This window comes from Xyrauchen texanus, chromosome 48 (assembly GCF_025860055.1).
Source record: "Xyrauchen texanus isolate HMW12.3.18 chromosome 48, RBS_HiC_50CHRs, whole genome shotgun sequence".
Classification (NCBI taxonomy): domain Eukaryota; kingdom Metazoa; phylum Chordata; class Actinopteri; order Cypriniformes; family Catostomidae; genus Xyrauchen; species Xyrauchen texanus.
The window spans coordinates 22,296,213-22,315,662 of NC_068323.1; the positions used below are offsets into that span (position 1 = coordinate 22,296,213).

At 42.2% G+C, this 19,450-nt stretch overlaps 1 protein-coding gene across 3 annotated transcripts in view; it reads right to left on the bottom strand.

Annotated features, from left to right (window-relative positions):
- Nucleotides 1-19,086, bottom strand: part of tsc22d2 (TSC22 domain family 2) — a 39,484-nt gene extending 20,398 nt beyond the window's left edge. For all 3 annotated transcript variants that reach the window (XM_052121325.1, XM_052121326.1, XM_052121327.1), the window contains exon 1: nt 16,914-19,086. In XM_052121325.1, coding sequence (XP_051977285.1) covers nt 16,914-18,499 — 1,586 coding nt within the window. In that variant the 5' untranslated portion in view covers nt 18,500-19,086. The remainder of the gene's footprint in view (nt 1-16,913) is intronic.
- Between the last annotated feature and the right edge of the window lie 364 nt (nt 19,087-19,450).

Below are 19,450 nucleotides of genomic sequence, written 5' to 3' on the forward strand. Positions count from 1 at the left end.
TCCAAATTGTTGCATTTTGTATGTCTGCCCTATAATGATAGCTACAGAAGAGGGCCACTTATCTATATTTATTGGTGATTTCTGAGGAACAAATGGGTAATTTTAGCCATTTAACATTTAATTTAACAGTCATTAGGACTAAACAGCAAATTATCAGATATCTGTCTGTGTAATTATTAAGAACAGAACATTTTCAATTTTTTAACAGATTTGAATCTATGTAAATTTATAACAAACAAGCACTATGACTGGGCACTGCTTGTCTTTCAGCATTTCTGTGCATCATATGCAACTACAGAGCATTCAAAGTATTCAGATCCATTATTTATTTTCACATTTTGTTATGTTGCAGTCTTATGTTAAAATGCCTTACATTATTTTTTTCACATCAATCTACACTCCATAACCCATAATGACAAAGCAAAAACATTGCAAACGTATTAAAAATAAAAAACTGAAATATCACATTGACATATGTACTCAGACCCTTTGATATGAAATTTAGCTCGGGTGAGTCCCATTTCTCTGGATCATCTTTGAGATCAATCTACACTTTGATTGGAGTTCACCTGTGGCAAATTCCATTGATTGGACATGATTTGGAAAGGCACACACCTGTCTATATAAGGTCCCACAGCTGAAAATGTATATCAGAGCAAAAACCAAACCATGAGGCCAAAGGAACTGCCTGCTGAGCTCAGAGACAGGATGGTGTTGAGGCACAGATCTGGGGAAGGCTACAAAAAATGTTTTGGCTGCATTGAATGTTCTCAAAGCACAGTGGCCTTGATAATTCTTAAATGGAAGTTTGGAACAACCAGGACTCTTCCTAGAGCTATCGGAGGAGAAGGGCCTTGGTAAGAGAGGTGACCAAGAACCTGATGGTCACTCTGGTTGAGCTCCAGGAGATCAGATGGGAGAACTTTCAGAAAGAAAACCATCACTGCAACACTCCACCAATCTGGGCTTTATGGCAGAGCGGCCAGACAGAAGCCTCTCCTCATTGCAAGACACATAAAAGCCTGCTTTTAATAATAAAAAAAAAAAGCACCTACAGGACTCTCAGACTGTGAGAAACACGATTCTCTGGTCTGATGAAATGAAGATTGAATTGTTTGGCCTCAATTCCAAGCATCATGTCTGGAACATCCAAATGGTGAAGCATGGTGGTGGTATCATCACGCTGTGGGTGTGTTTTTCAGTGGCAGAGACTGGGGGACTGGTCAGGGATGAAGGAAAGATGAATGCAGCAAAATACAGAAATATCCTTAATGAAAACCTGGTCCAGAGCGCTCAGTACCACAGACTGGGCTGAAGGTTCACCTTCCAACAGGACAATGACCCTAAGCACACAGCCAATACAACGCAAGAATGGCTCTGTGAATGTCCTTGAGTGGCACAACCAGAGCCCGGACTTGAACCCAATCGAACATCTTTGGAGAGACCTGAAAATGGCTCTCCACCGATGGTCCCCATCCAACCTGATAGAGCTTGAGAGGATCTGCAGAGAAGAATGGTAGAAAATCTCCCAATCCAGGTGTGCAAAGCTGGTCATATCATACCCAAAAGGACTGCAATCACTGCCAAAGATGCTTCAATTAAGTACCGAGTGGTCTAAATACACTGTAAATGCCAACTTTGCTTGTATATGTAAAGGTGCTGTCAGTAAATTTTTTAATGTCATCTTGGACTAACAATGACACCTAATGGCATGGATACAACATTATTCAAACGCAATAGTTTTCAGTTACTTATGCCATTATATAAATTCACTACACACAGGCTGTGTCTCTTTTCGAAGGCTGCATGCTAGGTAGAATGTGTCCTTTGAAGGCTGCAGTATACCAAGTGTCCTCCTTTAAATAAATCTTGTTTAAATGAGAAGGCCTTCGTAGGAAAAACAGAAATGGAACTTAACATGTTTGCTATGACAGCACGCCACAGTTTTAAAGATGCAAAGTGAAAATACATTTTATTTTACAGGTGTAATTTTAGTCTAATACTTTATTTTATATACTTATAATAATACAAATTATATACTCTGCACCCATCTACTGAGGTACTTCAACTTGGGAATTATCATTACTTGCGTTTGAACATTATATTTATTGGCAAATTGGCATATTTTGTTTTAAACATTTCCGTTGAAGCAAAGAATTGTGGGTTGTGAGTGCCCACGAAGGATACACCTCATGCATCCTCCGAATTCCAATGAAAGAAGGTCGCATTCGAAGGCTGCATACAAAGTGTCCTACTTTCTTTTCGGAAAGAGACAGCCTCGATGACGTATGCGGCCATGATATGCGACCTCCGGAGGACACAGCCTTCCAAATGAGACATAGCCACAGTTAGTCATGATTAATATAATCCATGAGTACAAGTGTCCAATAACTATGAGGCTAAGGAGATTGAGTAGTATTCGTCTAATCATACTATCCTAACATTGCAGCCCCCATTGAGGAGACCCTCTCTAGATTTTAACATCTTCAAGGTCACTGATATGACTGGAGTCTTCATCTCATATGAGCACAAATAATTTTATACAAATGTTCCAAAATTACTATTAATTTCTTTAGGAGTAAAATTATTAAATGAAGAAATAGATTACTGAATGCACCTTTAATTTTTTTCACTTTGAATCTTGTGAAATGCAATGGTTTTCATGGTAAACCATAAAATCACTAGTTTGGTAAAAACTTTTTTTTTTTAGCAATTTTTTGTTATTTATTTTGTGAGTATTGAGCCTCTGTACACAAAATCAGTATCGGAAGTATTGATACTTTAGGATCGATCCGCTCATCCTTAAATGACAGCATGCACTCAAGCTGGCACCTTAGATACTTAATTTGACATCACGTTCCTTTTTTAAAAAGGTCTTAAAATCCTAAAACTTTGTTTACTTCCAGGTTTATATTAGATTTAGCAGATTTTTTTATGTGAATTCAAATGTTCGAACCCTACTGTACAAAAAAGCACAAAAAGTTTGGATATAGAGAATAGCCAGTCATGACAATTTAAAACTTTAATATACACATAATCAAAACTAGAAAGACCCTTTTAATTTGAAACACAAGATGTGTGTAACAAAGACAGATGTGGAAACAAAGATGCGAGTTAAGTGCATACACTAAAGTCAAGTGCACAAACACGACTGTTTGCAGACCAGCTGTATCAAACACATGACCATTTATGCCCGAATGAAACTACCATCCTGAAATTCTTTCACAAACCCAAGCACATAGCAACAAGAGAGTTTATTCATGATAAGAAGCCAACAAACAACATGAAAGACAAGCTTGCACCCATAATTGCACTGATTTGCACACAACAGGGGAAAACACAGAAGAAAATAATGATGAGGCAGCAGTTCGGGAGATGTTGGTGAAGTTTTAATTTAATCATTTATTTATTTGATGCCTTTCTCTGCTCTTGCACACTCTCCATTTCATTGGCTTTTGTCATAGCCGGTCACTTGTTTGTGCATACGGGATACATGATACATTTCTGAAGCAACAACTGCGCTATTTAAACCACTTTACTATCACCTGTTTTGTTCACAGCTCATACTGAATGTAAAAGGCCAGTTTATGTAATGTGTCTCATTCTGATTTTTAAAACAGCTGTTAAATTAAAAGCTGAAAGGGAAAAATACTAAGTAAAGTTTTTTTGAAGAAACTGAAAAAAGAAAGATAATGAAGGGCAATCATTAACGAGAATAATTTTATAATCGAATCGTTACCATTTGAATCATAATCTAATCGAATCGTGAGGCAAGTGAAGATTCAAACCTCTATTTAGTTAAGCCCATTTTCTGTCCTGATTTTAGGGGGAAATGCGTGGGATTCTGCGGAATAGATTTAACATGGTAAAATGTGTTAAACGGAGCGGAGAGTGCAATGCTCTTATTGATAGCTGGAAGCATTACCAAATTTGGCAAAATATTCAAGAGAAAAAAAAATTGTCTTTCTTCAGACAAAATGGAAACAAATAGAGATAAAGATAAGGAAACTGTCACATCCAAAATTAGTCAAATTCTCCCAGATGCTGCACAAAACAAACACTATCAAATGTTATCTTTCATCTAAAGATGATGATAACTAATAAACGGATTTGCCCTGGGAAATGAAGCTGGCAGAGGATAACAGAGGAACAGGTTTCTGTATATAGTTAGAGTAACAACTCTAACAATAACTCTTTACAAAAAATGACAAAGAGCTTTCAAAGAGGAGGGTTGAATTTGTTTGATAAAATAACTTAAATAAAAATGGGTTTTGCTTTAAATTGTCATCAAAATATATATTACAACATCTGGGCCGATGTGAATTACACTACTGTGAACTAGCCAACAAACAAACACTCAAAAGTCCAAACCAATAGTTTAAGTTGGAATTAAATAATGAGAGAGAAAAATGAGTGATCAGTGCATTCCAACAAATTAGCCAAATATATTTAATAAACAAACAAACAAACAAGGAACAGGGGATTTGAATGGTGTTTCAACAGCATTTGCAAGCACATATTCCAAGTGGGCCTACTGATAAGCCTTTTGTGTGTGTGTGTGTGTGTGTGTGTGTGTGTGTGTGTGTGTGTGTGTGTGTGTGTGTGTGTGTGTGTGTGTAGAAAATGTATACACTTCATATTTTAGGTTTCTATTTCACAAAGACCCAATTCCAGAGTTTCTTGTAAGGCTACTGCAAACACTACACTCCTTGGTGTACCATCTTTAAACAAAATGCTACTCAATGCAAAAGGTCAGCCTCGAGTAAACTTGTTCTCTTCAAGAGCCAAATTCATTTAAACTAGAACAATGTGATGATTATAGTCTGGTAAGTGTTGCACAACCCACAAAAATGGGATTACACGAATAAACTTTCTATTCAGTGCAGAGGTTTGTTTAAGAAGTGAGAGAAAGAAATCTGTCACTGTTCAAATTTTTAAAGGTTAAACTTAAAGGTTACTCTGAACTCTGTAACGCATTCTCTACAAATCCTAAAGGTGCTCACCATTGCCTCAATTGACATGCCTTTTCAATCAGTGAATAACTGTTAAAATATCTTAATTCATATCAGTTAAAAGGTTACTTCCTTTTTCTTATGTATGTCATTCATAGAGGAACAGAAAGTGATGAACAAAACTTAACACTATCAAGGGGCCATTTCCTTGGTATTTAAAGCGTAGGAGGATGTGAAGTGTGATATATCGGCTCTAACCTCAATTAAATGCAGCAATGTTCTCCTATCTTCAATACTTTACAAATAACTTAGTTACAGCACTCAAACAATGGAAAAGTATAAAACTATCCATTTAAAGTTGCAGATTGTAAGTTTAGAACCAATATGTTTAAAGGATATAATGAAATATTAATATCTATATCTACACCGATCAGCCACAACATTAAAACCACCTGCCTAATATTGTGTAGATCCCACAAATAACACCAAAACAGTGCCAACCTGCATCTCAGAATAGTATCCTGAGATTATTTTCTTCTCACAATTGTACAGAGCGTTTATCTGAGTTACTGTAGACTTAGTCAGGTTCAAACCAGTCTGGCCAGTTGACCTCTATCATCAGCAAGCCATTTCCATCTGCAATACTGCCGCTCACTGGATGTTTTTTTGTTTTTGCCACCATTCTGAGAAAATTCTAGAGACTGTTGTGTGTGAATATCCCAGGAGATCAAAACTTACAGAAATACTTAAACCAGCCTATCTGGCACCAGCGATTATCTAATCAGCCAATATTTTGGCACTAGTGTAATGTATAAAATCATGCAGATATTTGGACCATGGCATGAGACTAGAGACTCTTTTGACTCAAACAGGTTTCAATTTAAAAACCTAATTAGGTTTCTTACCAGATGCAGTTTTGTTGGAGTTTCTCACAAAGACAAACTCTACTGTGATCAGCGTCACGTTGTTTTCTCACATGACTTTATATGTCAAAAGTTTAATACTTTACTGGCAGCCCAGAGTCTTCTGAACTGAGATTAGTTTGTTTAAATTAATACAAATTATGCTTTTCCTTATAGGAAACAATACAAATTTACAACAAAAAAAAGCGCATCATGGGGAAGTTGTCATCATAGTATGAAATGTACAATAAATTAAAATCGAATAAACCCATGTTGTTCAGAAATAATAGAAAAATAAGAAAATAACAAAACTACTAAATATTCTTAGCCAGTGTAGGTACTCAGTTTATCTAAACCTAGCTAGGTTATCTAGAAAGTTATCTAGAAATTAATATCCTTAAAAGATCAAGTTTATCTAGAAAGTACTCACTGTATATCAAACGATGTGTGTATATTCATAAACCCCTGCAGATAGAGACAGTCAGTCTAGAGGTTCACGCTGAGCAGCGCAGCAATACGAAATAATTTATCATTATAATTCAATTCGCAAAGTTTGCCAAAATGATTGCTTGCGAAATGTTGGCTTTAGATTCAGTACTCTAGAAACACGTCACAAAACAAAGCAATAATTAGCAATCTATCTGAATGATCATGGTAAAAGAAGCGGTGGATGCTTGATACTCCCTTATATAGCAGATCCATATGATTTAAGCCCATAACTGTCATGAAACCAACATTTTATTATAGGTAAAAAGAAAAGAAATGAGACTGTTCATCAACATACGCATGCCTAGGCCAGTTATGGTCTTAAGCCAGTGCATACATACTTGATGGACGAAGTTGAGCATCAATCACACTGTGTACAATCATACTGGGAATATTGCCAGTGTCTTTTATATCAGTCTCTGTGTTGTTATCCGGTCACATTCATATGGAGGACCCCACACACTTGCAGCTGATCAGATCGGGAGCGGCATTAAGGCAAGCGCTGTGAATTAATTTTCTCTTCCTTAAACAGCCTTTGGTGAACTTACAATATATCAATAGCATTAGCAATGTTTTTGAAAAATGTTGATTCCTCAATTATATGAAATTGATCATGTCAAAATGCAAATTCAAATTAATAAAAAAATTTGGAAAACAGCCCAGCAAAAGTGAATACCATTGACTGACAATCTCGACAATAATTTTTCCAGCAAGCGCGAGAAGCACGGTGTGAGACACGTAATGCATGTGAACTTGGCTGATGAAAACCCATATGAACACCTTTAGTGATTTAGAAATAATATTTGTAATTAAACAGGTTTAAAATTATATTTACTTAAGAAAGTATGCAGATTACCTGACACTGCTATTTTTGCTCCAGTATATCGAAATCACGCATTTCCCCCTTCTCTCTCAGATGCAACATTCAACATGTGGAGGCTGAATGGTATTGTTACCTTGGAGGATTTATATATTAACAAACATTTTGCTTCTTTTTCTCAATTAAAAGAGAAGTTTTCTCTTCCCACAACACACTTTTTCGACATTTACAGATTAGAAATTATGTACGTCATGCAGTGCCTAATTTTGAATCTATGCCAGAGGAAAGGAGGATTTATAGACTGTTGTTGGGATCGCCTGGTTCCAAACATTTCATTTCAGATTTTGTTACTGTGTTTTCTGAAGAAATGAGTTATTCTACACATTCTTTAAAAAAATGCTTGGGAGGAGGAATTGGGTACACAGACTGGAGCTGAAGTGTGGGAGGAGAGCCTTAGCAGGGTTCGTTCTTGTTCTATTAACTCCAGACATCAGTTAATTCAATTTAAGGTGATGCATAGATTGCACTATTCAAAATCTAAATTACATAGAATTTTCCCCACCGTTTCTCCTACATGTGACCGGTGTAAATCTGCAGAGGGCTCTCTTACCCATGCCTTTTGGACATGCCCTAAGCTTTTCGAGTTTTGGTGTAACATATTTAAGTGGTTCTCTGACATGTATGGTTTTGTGTTTAACCCTGATCCAGAGATTTCATTATTTGGATATTCTGCTTCTTTGTCAGACCATAATGTCTCTGTACAAAGCACTATTATTTATGGGATGATTATTGCTAAGAGCATCATTCTAAGACTCTGGAAATCAGATACTGTTCCTCAGTTCAAGACCTGGTTGACTCACCTCACTGGAATATTGCACATGGAGAGAGTCCGGTATGGAATTATGAGTAACCTTGATACATTTTACAATATATGGCAACCATTTCTGTATCATCTTACCCAGTTTAATACTGACTCTGATCAGTAACGCCTCCTCTGCCCTCTACTGAATTTTTGCTTATGCTCCCTTACTGAAATTGCATATGCCCTGGTTGCTCTTATTTTTTAATTTATCCCTTTTTATTATTTGTATTTAATTATTATATTTTTATACTATCGTTATTAATGGTGGATGATAATAATTATTCATATTGTTGTTTCTGCTGATATTATCATTCATTGAGTTGTATACATCTTCTAAATATATTTTGTTTTCTTTCGCTCTTTTGTCAAATTTAAAATTTTAATAAAAATACTTATAAAAAATATATATATATATTTACTGACACACTTTTATTAACAACACAGACCAAGAAATCATTGAGCCAAACACAAAAGGCTGTACAATCTACACAGTTAAAATGATGTTGCCTTTGCCAGTCATAATCCGTCCCTGGTTGGCTATGGCATTTTTCTTCATAGTTGTTATGGAACAAGCAATACATTTTCTCCTGTGTAAAATATGTTCTAGAAATCGAATCGGTTACCTAACGTAACCTCGGTTCTCTCTAGACGAGGGAACGAGTATTGCGTAAGCTAGCTTACGCTACGGGAAAGATTCATCTTTTCTGAGATATTGAAGCCAAAAAATTATCCTTAATTTTGTATCATTTGTCAACGCAGTGCAGCAACTGCAGACCTTGAGCGGGCTAGCTAGTGAGCTCACTGGTTGCTCTGCAGCAACTGCTGCAGCCTATAGACGAACTTGGGCGAACTCGCGTCCAATGAGAGGCGTCCGCGCCCTTACTGCATCAAAGCCCGCCAAAATGGGCGTGGCTAGAGTGCATATAAGCGTAGTTCGTAGGCTGGAACCCTGGTTTTCATTGAATGAAGCGAAAGTCGCTCGTGGCGCGAGCACGGCCGGCTACGCAATACTCGTTCCTCGTCTAGAGAGAACCGAGGTTACGATAGGTAACCGATTCGTTCTCTTCACGAGAGGTTCTCTCAGTATTGCGTAAGCTAGCTTACGCTACGGGAACCCATTGTCAACGCCGTGCGCGCCAAGCATCCACTGCATGAGCCCCGGGGGTGGGGGGACCCGGGGGAGCCCTTGTGAGTGGGGAAATAATATTTGGCTGGCAAGAGTGCGGGCCAGTGTGTGTGTAATACATAAGCACATTGTGGGAAGGGAATGACAGAGCGGCGGGCCGGTCTGTGTGGAATGAGTCCCATCAGTGCAGCTGTAGCGTATTAAACCGCTAGTAGTTTTGCCTGCAGGGCGAGCACTTCCAGATTATAAAATCTGACAAAGGTGGAGGGGGAAGCCCAGCCCGCTGCCACACATATGTCGTGAATGGAAATCCCGCTGGACCATGCTCACGATGAGGCCATGCCTCTAGTGGAGTGAGCCCTAATGCCCAACGGGCATGGCAGGTATTTTGACGCGTATGCGGCAGCAATAGCGTCCACTATCCATCTAGACAGTGCCTGTTTCGAGGCGGCGAGACCTTTGGTGCGCCCTCCGAACGAAACGAAAAGCTGCTCAGAGCGTCTGAAAGAGGCGGAGCGGGCAGTATACAATCTCAGTGCTCTGACTGGGCAAAGGAGATTGGCGTCGCGTTCGCTATCGGATGCTGGCAGCGGCGATAGGGAAATGACCTGTGCTCTGAAAGGAGTACCGATCACCTTGGGAACACAGCCGTGTTGACCTTGGAGTCACTTGGTCCAAACTCAAGACACGCAGCGCTGACAGACAGCGCGTGACGGTCTCCCACACGTTTGACTGATGACAGGGCAGTCAGAAAAACGGTTTTGAGTGAAAGGTATTTCAAATCCACGGATTGAAGCGGTTCGAAAGGGGGGGCTTTCATAGTTTCGAGAACTACAGAAAGATCCCAGATAGGAACCGATGGGGGGCGCGGGGGGTACATCCTTCTAGCTCCCCTGAGGAAGCGGATGACCAGCTCGTTTTTTCCCAGTGACTGGCCGTGCAGGGGTTCAGCGAACACCGCCACATACACTTTGAGCGTGGATGGGGATCTGCCCTTATCCAGCAGCTCTTTGTAAAAACACGAGCAGCGACGACACCCCACATGTCCGTGGGTCCAGGTCTCTGTCGGTGCACCATTTTGAAAACACAGACCATTTTGACGCATAGTCTTCTCGTGGAAGGGGCTCTAGCGTGTATGATGGTGTTTATTACCCCTTCTGGCAGAGCGACGGGTAGTCCTTGATCACCCATGCGTGCAGCGCCCAGCGCTCTGGGTGGGGATGCCAGATCGTGCCGCGAGCTTGAGAGAGGAGATCTGCTCTCACTGGGATGGGCCACGGCGCTGTCAGTGACAGCTGCGTAAGCTCCAGGAACCATGTCTGATTCTCCCAACGCGGGGCAATGAGGAGCACTGAGTGACGCGTTTCCCTGATCCTCTGCATTACCTGTGGCAATAGTGAGACGGGAGGGAAGGCGTAAAGCGGCGGTTGGGCCAGTCCTGGGCCAGCGTGTCCTCGCTTTTCGAGAAAAATATTGGGCAGTGAGAGTTCTCTTCTGACGCAAAGAGGTCTATCTCTGCTCTGCCGAATATGCGCCATAACTTCTGGACTATGAGCGTGCAGGGACCATTCCCCTGGGGGAATATTGTCTCTGGACAGTCTGTCTGGGCCGTCGTTCAGGTGGCCTGGCACGTGCGTCGCCCTCAGAGAGCGCAGGTGGCACTGGGACCAACTCAGTATGCGTTTCGTCAGATGGAAGAGGTTCCTGGATCTGACACCGCCCTGACGGTTTAGGTAGGATACCACAGATCTGTTGTCCGAACGGACCAGGACGTGGTGACCCTGAATGACCGGGAGAAAGCGCATAAGCGCGTACTCGACCGCTATCATTTCCAGACAATGTATGTGAAGGAGCTTTTCCTGAACTGACCATAGGCCAAAAAAACCGGAGAGCCCTCGCAGACCGCGCCCCAACCCGTGTTGGATGCGTCTGTCGAGATGACTTTTCCATCGTCACTCCCCGCTGATACCATTCGGCCACTGTCCAGGGCTGCAGAGCTGAAATACAGGTCTGAGTCACCTTGATCGGCTGGCGGCCTGTGGCCCAAGCCCGGCGAGACGCGCGGGTGTTTAGCCAATGCTGAAGCGGGCACATGCGCAGTAAACCCAGCTGAAGTACTGCTGCGGCTGAGGCCATGTAACCTAGCACTCTCTGAAATTTTTTCAGAGGCGTGAGGCTGTTCATCTGAAAGGACGCGGCTAGTCGCTGAACACGGCGCGTGCGCTGTGTAGATAAGCGAGCCGTCATTGCCACGGAGTCTAGTTCTATTCCAAGGAAGGAAATTGCCTGACTGGGCTGTAGTGAGCTCTTGGTCCAATTGACTGCAAGGCCCAAACTGTTCAGATGGCTGAGAACTGTTCTGTGAGACAGAAGCTCCGTATGTGACTGTGCCATAATCAGCCAGTCGTCCAAATAGTTCAGAATTCGCAAGCCCTGACTCCGCAGGGGTGCGAGCGCCGCATCCATGCACTTCGTGAAAGTACTGGGTGCTAAAGACAGGCCGAACAGAAGGACGGTGTATTGATAAACCTGGCCGTCGAAGGCGAATCTCAAGAATGGCCTGTGACAGGGATTTATCTGAATCTGAAAATAGGCATCTTTCAGATCGAGAGAGATAAACCAGTCCCCCTGGCACGTATGCGCGAGGAGTTTCCTGATTGTAAGCATTTTGAACGGTCTTTTTGCAAGCACCTTGTTCAAAACCCTGAGATCTAATGTTGGTCTGAGTCCGCTGTCTTTCTTGGGAACAAGAAAATAACGGCTGTAAAACCCCGACTCGCTCAGCGAAGGCGGCACTTTCTCTATGGCCCTTTTGCACAGAAGGTTTGCTATTTCTACCGTGTTCACAATAGTTTCGAGCTGCGCTCTGAAGCGGGAGATGGAACACTCGAGCGGGCTGTGTCCGCTTTATGTGAGTGGGCTCTGACAGGAACACGGGAAGTGTAATGCTTGTGTGTAGGGGTGAACACTGGATTGTGGGCACATTTTCTACACATAAGGCATGTTTGCTCTTTACAAGATTTCTTTGGGTCGCCGTGAAAACGGCGTTTTAGTGCAGGCAAGCGGGCAGTATCACCGGCTTGTTGGCTGCTGAATCCACCACTGCAGTAGCCTGAGAGAAGGGGACTGACAGAGGGCGAAGCTTTGACGGCTGTCCGGCTGCGGAGGGACTGAGCCGTCGTTTTCTCAACAAAGCTAGGAGGACTTCGGTTGCTCAGGTTTCAACGCAATCTTAGGCCGAGGCCCGCAGGGGGGCGGCGGTCTGCGGCGGCTGTCTGAGCACGACCTAGGGCGGCTGCCCTGTTGACGCTGAAAAGTCTGGCTTTGCTGAGCTGGGCGCTGTGAAGAGGCTCGTGCAGGAGGCTGGTCACGTTGGCGGCCTGCAGAGGAGCTAGCGCGACGAGGCAGGAAGAGATTCATGGCTTGGGTGGATTTCTGGACTTCCGTGAAACGGTCAACAATGCCACTCACCGCGGAACCGAAGAGACCGGACGGAGAGAGCGGCGCGTTGTCCGTTGCGCTCCTTAGATCTGAAACAGCCTCTGGGTGTCCGCCTTTCTCATCCCATTCTCGAAGGAGGTCCGCTTGGAGGATCTGTAAGACGGCCATGGAATGCAGAGCAGATGCGGCTTGGCGGAAGTAGTTCTGCAGGCCTAGACGGGAGCACCGATTTAGACCGCCATCTCGCGGAGGGCGGGCAAAGGTGTGCTGCTACCGAATCCTCTGGATTCCTGGGCCGAGGAGGAGGCTTGGGAGCCTGACCACTCCTCGCTGTCCGAGCCATGATGGAACAGCAACCCTTATCCTCCGCCTCGTCATCCCAGATGGCAGCAGTGCGGCCGCTCGGTGGCAACTGCGCGTCCCGGGGGCGGGAGGGTGAAAGCGAGACTCGAGGGAGAGGCTCCGGCGAGGCAGTCGCTTCTAACACCGGTTCCGGCAGCCTTTGGGAGCGGCGCTTCTTATTGCGCGGCGAAACGAAAGGCAGCGCGGCGGCTTCGGTTTTGCATGCTTCGAGTTGAGCCCGCAGGGTCGACATTGGAAGCTCCTCGCAGAGTTCGCATCCGCCGTCAGCGAGGGCGAGCTCTGCATGTTCCCGTCCCAGGCAGAGAGCGCAGATGAGGTGGCGGTCTCCGGTGCTGAGAGGAGCGCGGCATGAGCCGCAGGAAGTGCGAGACATCTTTAAAAAGACGCTCGATACTCTTTTTGTGAAGTTCGCTGAGGAACTTAGCTTGCTCTAAAAAAGGATACGTCGCCGGATGGCGTAGCTCGCAGGATGGCTGAAGGTGGCGAAGACGGCCGGCTTCTTCGAGCGCTGTCCAAGCTTGCTAGATGCCCCTCGAACAGCGACGCGGCTTCCAGTTCAGAGATGCGAAGAGCTTCGCTGAAGAGATGAAAATCAGGGTTCCAGCCTCACTGAACTACGCTTATATGCACTCTAGCCACGCCCATTTTGGCGGGCTTTGATGCAGTAGCGCATGGACGCCTCTCATTGGACGCGAGTTCGCCCAAGTTCGCTCTATAGGCTGCAGCAGTTGCCGCAGAGCAACCAATGAGCTCGCTAGCTAGCCCGCTCAAGGTCTGCAGTTGCTGCACTGCGTTGACAAATGATACAAAATTAAGGATAATTTTTTGGCTTCAATATCTCAGAAAAGATGAATCTTTCCCGTAGCGTAAGCTAGCTTACGCAATACGAGAGAACCTCTCTTAAGAGAACTGCTCTTTGATTTGAAGTAAAAGTAGCCTAACTTCCTTGGATTATCTTCAGAAATTAAAAGAGATTACTGTACTTAATCAGTAGCAGTCCAAACATAGTGCACTGTAAGAATATTTCAATTAAACCCCGTTCAAATCAGCAGTCTATAAATAAACTTTTTTTTTTTTTTTACCATTTCATCTTAACTCAAAATCCATTCTACACTCTCAAATGTGCATTTCACCGATAATATACAGTATAATAATGTCACTATAATTATTAGTTTCTATCATTACGTTTTTTATGTTGTTGTTTTTAAATGAGGAAAAAGTGCTGCCAAATCAGACGTTGGTGTCAGCATCTGTAGAACTTGGTGGCACCAGTGCCACTGCTCACATGTTAGTCTGGAGAGTTCATGGTAGGTTTGTCTTTAAAGGTTTAATTTATTGTTAATAATCAGTTCCCACTGGTAAACATTAATGTGATTCAGGGCTCCAGGTTGAGACTAATTGGTCACATTTTGCATTACTTTTTCCAGCCAGTGTGACTAAGTTTATTAGAGGTCACACTGGTGTGACTGCAGAGTTTTCCAACTTGTTGATCATGTGCAACATGTCCGCCTTCCATTTCGTATAACAAAAGGCTATGTTTAAAAAACCAGCATACAATGCAGTTGCAAATGCACATCACCTGCCATCAATGAGAAAAAAACCTGCTTTCCCCATTTGCCGCCCATGTTGCAATGTTTCGGAGCATTATCCATATATGAGATCAAAAGGAAAACAAATCAAGAAAAACACTAACTATTCCATGCTGCAAGAACATTGCAGTTTAATTCAAAGTTACCTGAAATAAACAAGAAGATAATTATGTGTCTTGCAATATTACCATTAATCTAAAATGAGGAGTTGAATGGCCTAATCTATGGTTTACCTTAAAAATTTAAAATTCTCTCTCTTAAAAACTTAAAAATAGAGAAACCTGTCAGGAACGTGGACAGCATGTACGTGGCACAGAATGTACAGATTTTTCTTGGATTCCTACCAACTCCTGTCAGAAAAATAACAGCCTCTCTATGCAGCACAACATCATGCAGATGTTGCACATGTTTAAAGGTCTTATCAGTCTTCAGACAGATCCACTCTGCTTCTGCTCATCACAAGATATGAAACACTGCACTAACAGCTCCTAATCAGTATAAAAAGACAGCTCAGCTTCTGGTGACAAGTGTGTGACAGGAAAACTGTGCTATGAAAACAAATCTCTAAGAACTGGACAATTGTGTTAGAAACTAACTGGCTGATTCCCACACTTTTTTTTAAGAGCGCAAACGGTCTCAAACAACTAAATTTATCTTAAAAGCAGATCCATATTAAGTTTGAAAACGTATTTTCTAACTGTTCATGGAAAACACAGTCATCTACAATGACAACTAAAATGTACAAATTTCAAATGACAACACACAAAAAAGAAACCTGTGAGGCATTATGCAAATTTTTCCCTAAATACTTCACAACCCCGGGCAAAACTTACCTTCATCTGCTCTGTCAAGATGTATTTGCAAAGTAACACAAGTGCAACTGTTATTTTAAAGCAATTTTTTTAACTGATAGAGCTGCTGTTATAAATAATTTACTTGCAAATTAAAGTATAAATATTTGTTATAGGAATGTTCCAGGACCCACACAAGCACAATCAGCAGCATTTGTGGCAAAATTTTGATTAGCACAAAAGTTCATTTCTACCCGTTCCTCCTTTTCTTTAACCCTTATGTTGTGTGACCCCTTCACAAATTGTATCCAAAAACAAAATTTTCAGCATTTCTTTTGGTTTTGTTTCACTTTGTTGTGTTCCCGGTCAAAAATTACTGGCCATTGAAAATGAATGGATTAGACTACAAAAAACAGAGATATTATGTATTCAGGAGCATTCCAAAAATATGTAAACAAGTGCAAAACCTCTTATAATTACTAAAAACAAGAAACACAAAATGTGTTAGCACAAAACAAACACAACATGAACACAACACAAGGGTTATCTTGATCTGGGTTTCAGTAAGGGACTTACTGAAATGAAAGGGGCCAATCTGTAAACATTAAAACACACACTTTCAAAAGTTTAGACTCAAGACGTAAACAATATGCATGCTAAAATGATTTCAGTGTGATAAAATCACTTCACCTTATCTGTTTAAAGGTACATCCAATTTTACAACTTCATTGCGATGACAATGTAACGCTGTAAACCCTTAAACCACTGTAAAATCAAAGATTAAACAACAAGCTCAAATATTACCTGAGTTAACAGAAGAATTCTTATAAGTGCTTATATAAAATTATAAGCTTCACATTTCTGGTATTAAAAACCATACAAAATCTGGCCCCATTGTAAGTGCCTCACTGTAACTTTGATTTTTGCTTTTTTTTTTTTTCCAAGAAGAGGGACGAGTCAAAATTATTATCATTTTCTTTGTGTGTGTGTGTGTTTGTTTGTGGTAATCAAAATTATGCTACAAATGCTGTGAATTGATCTTTGTATTTAACTCGAATTATTCCTTTATACAAAAAAAAGAAGCAAAAACTGTCTTTTGGTACAGTAAGTCACTTAAAATGGAAATGAATGGGATCGGTTTATAAACATTAAAATACACACCATCTCCAAAGTGAAGTCCCAAGACGAAAACATTATAGGTGTAAACATGAATTTAGTGACATAACATCGCTTACTAACCTTATCTAAGCAACATCCAATTTTAAAACTTTGATGCCATGACAACGTAACCCTGTTAAACCTTGTAATCTGGTCAATGCTGTTATTCCTTTAAATACATGCATTTATAATATTTACATCTTGTCGCTATACTTCTACATTTCTGTATATTTGAACATTTATGGACTGGCCCCATTCACTTCCATTGTAAATGCCTTACTCCAACTACTTTTTTTTTTATATTTAAAATGAAGGACAAGTCACACAACAACTTATTATTATTATTAGTTGTTTGTTTTTTTCACAAAACTTTATATCATAATCAAAACAGCCTGGTTGGCAACATGAAGAATCAAGGTTTACCTGTCTTCATACCCATCTATGGGAATAGTTATTCCAAACAGGCTATTGACAGCAGGTGTGGTAAGCTGCAACCTCTCGGGATTCAGGGGCTTGGTGGCATCTTTTCCTATGATGACAAAGCTCGGAGGTAGCCCATCACACTTCCTCTGGTTCTCATTGGCCTGAGTGCTGCTGGTGGGAAACTGGCTAAAGTTGGAGGGGGTAGTCTGCATGCTCAGGCCTACCACGGAACCGCTACGGACTCCTTGAGGCTGGTTCTGTTGGGACTGTACAACAGGTACCAGAGTCTGGTTTGGCATGCTCTGAAGGGGATATGAGGCACTGGACATGACAACAGGCACATTTTGTACACCAGGGACCACAGCTTGGGGGCTGACAGACATGGTTACTGCTGGCTGAATGAGCGGCACTGGTGTCTGTGAAACGACAGTCCCTAGAGCTGTATCAATGCCTGACTTCTGTATAAGACCATGAACTTGCTCTGTTTGACTGACGATAAGTGGCCCTCTGCCGTGCCCTATAGTATCAACAGCCTGAGGTGGAACTAATCCGAGCACTTGAGTGCCTCCCGCAGCAGGGGTCATGACAGTGGATTGGCCCTGGTTCAGTGGGGCACCAAGTGGAAGAGAGGTCACTGATAGTGTCTGGGCTGAGGAGACAGGAGTTTGCAAGGGAGGCTGATGCGGTGACATATAGTCTGATGGAAAACCAGCGGGAAGGATATGACCAGGGTTTTGTGCCGGTTTACCTGGGTAAAATGACTGTGGCTGAGTTGTAGAAGGCATGCTAGGACCTTTGACTTGTTGAACGTGGGCATCGCCGGACCCTGATGGAAAAATATTCCCTAATGCCTGCTGTGAAATGCCAAAACTTTGCTGTTGATGGTCCACAGGATTAGATGGTACAGACACATACCCACTATCATTATGTGGTTCTGCTGCAACAGGAACTGCAAGAGCATCCCTGTCCAATATATGGTCCAAAGTGCCAGCCTGTTTAACATTATCTACCGTCCGACCTGATGAGGAAACATCCGTATCTCGTTCATAGAACTCGGTGCAAGTCCACCTACCTCTTTTAAAGGGCTCACCTGTACTATGATCAAGTTTGATGACTCTGAAACGGGAACTGCAACTACTTACTGTAGCAGAACTGCTTACTGATGTGGATGTCTGGGGCATACTAAATGGTGCATTAGATGCAACACCACCAGCAATTGAAGATGAAGGCTGGGATGGTTCAGATGGGGTGGTCATTTGGCTTGAAGCCCCATTGACTCCACGAGCGTTTGGGTTCATGTGAACACCACCTGAATTAACGGAGCCAGGTATTGACACGCTCGCGCCAGATGTTTCCAGGTCGTTATTAAGCGGTTCGTCCGATAAACTGACGTCACAAATCTCCTGCTCAAAATCGCCGCCTCTGGACATGTCATATATCTCAGATGAGGACATATCCTCGGTTCTGGATTCGTCCGGGTCGTCCAAACTCTCGGTATCGTCCGTGATGCTGTTGGCCCCCACCTGAGCCTGCGTTACGCTCGTGATCTGAAAGCAGCTCTTCTTTTTCGACGGCATTTTAGACATTATGACCCCGTAAAGTATGTTACTGACTTTGACACGTCAGATTGAAGCGTACAGCTTCAATGTAAGCTCAGTAACACTGTTCATATGAAAATATATCATATATTTTTCTGTTGGTGTCACGCTAACTCAAGACTCCCTCCGTGATCCGTCAGCGCGCAGGAGTCTTCATCGCGGCATTTTTAGTCTTTTATATTCTTAAAACTGAAACTCCAGAAACTCCAAATACAGTGACAGCTTTAATCCAGCTGTGTTTAATATTTCCGAGCCCTTGACTTCCTCTCCGTGGCCTAAATGAAGGCCATTTGGCGGTGTGAGAGTTTCCCTCAGGCCGTCCTCTCGGATGAAACTCTTCAGTCGCGAGAGTCACTCGAGTCTGAGGCGCCTTCAGTTTTCAACACTCTCCCGCCTCCAAAATTACAAATCCTCCCTGAAACAAGTCGGCCACACATCTTGAGGCATAATAAAACATGTTCATTCTCTGTTTCTCAATTTAAGAGAGTCTGTTGCTGGTGCAGTGCGTTTGTCACTGTTTTCCTGTTAGTAGATTTCGCAGGCTAGCGGCTGCTCTTCCTTTGCGCTGCACAAGATGGCTACGTACAGCACGCCCTGCACTATGGGAGGACTGCGCACCAGCATGCGCAAATAAGTCAAGAATACCGATCACTACTCATGTTTTCTTACCGCAGGATGCACTGGGTACTAGAACAGCTTAATTAAACTGCATTAAAATAAATAGTTTTATTGTTTTCGTTGCTCAGAAAATCTCGAATGGTTTTATAGAGGATTTTCACAAGATTGTAATATGAGGGATTAATCATTGACATTAATAAAATAAAATAACCCGTTTTTCCTCTACAGTCGTTATAAAAGTTTTTCTCAAAGCTGTTAGCTCATGACAAATATACTATAAACAGGTACATTACACATTACTAAATTAATATAATATGAAAT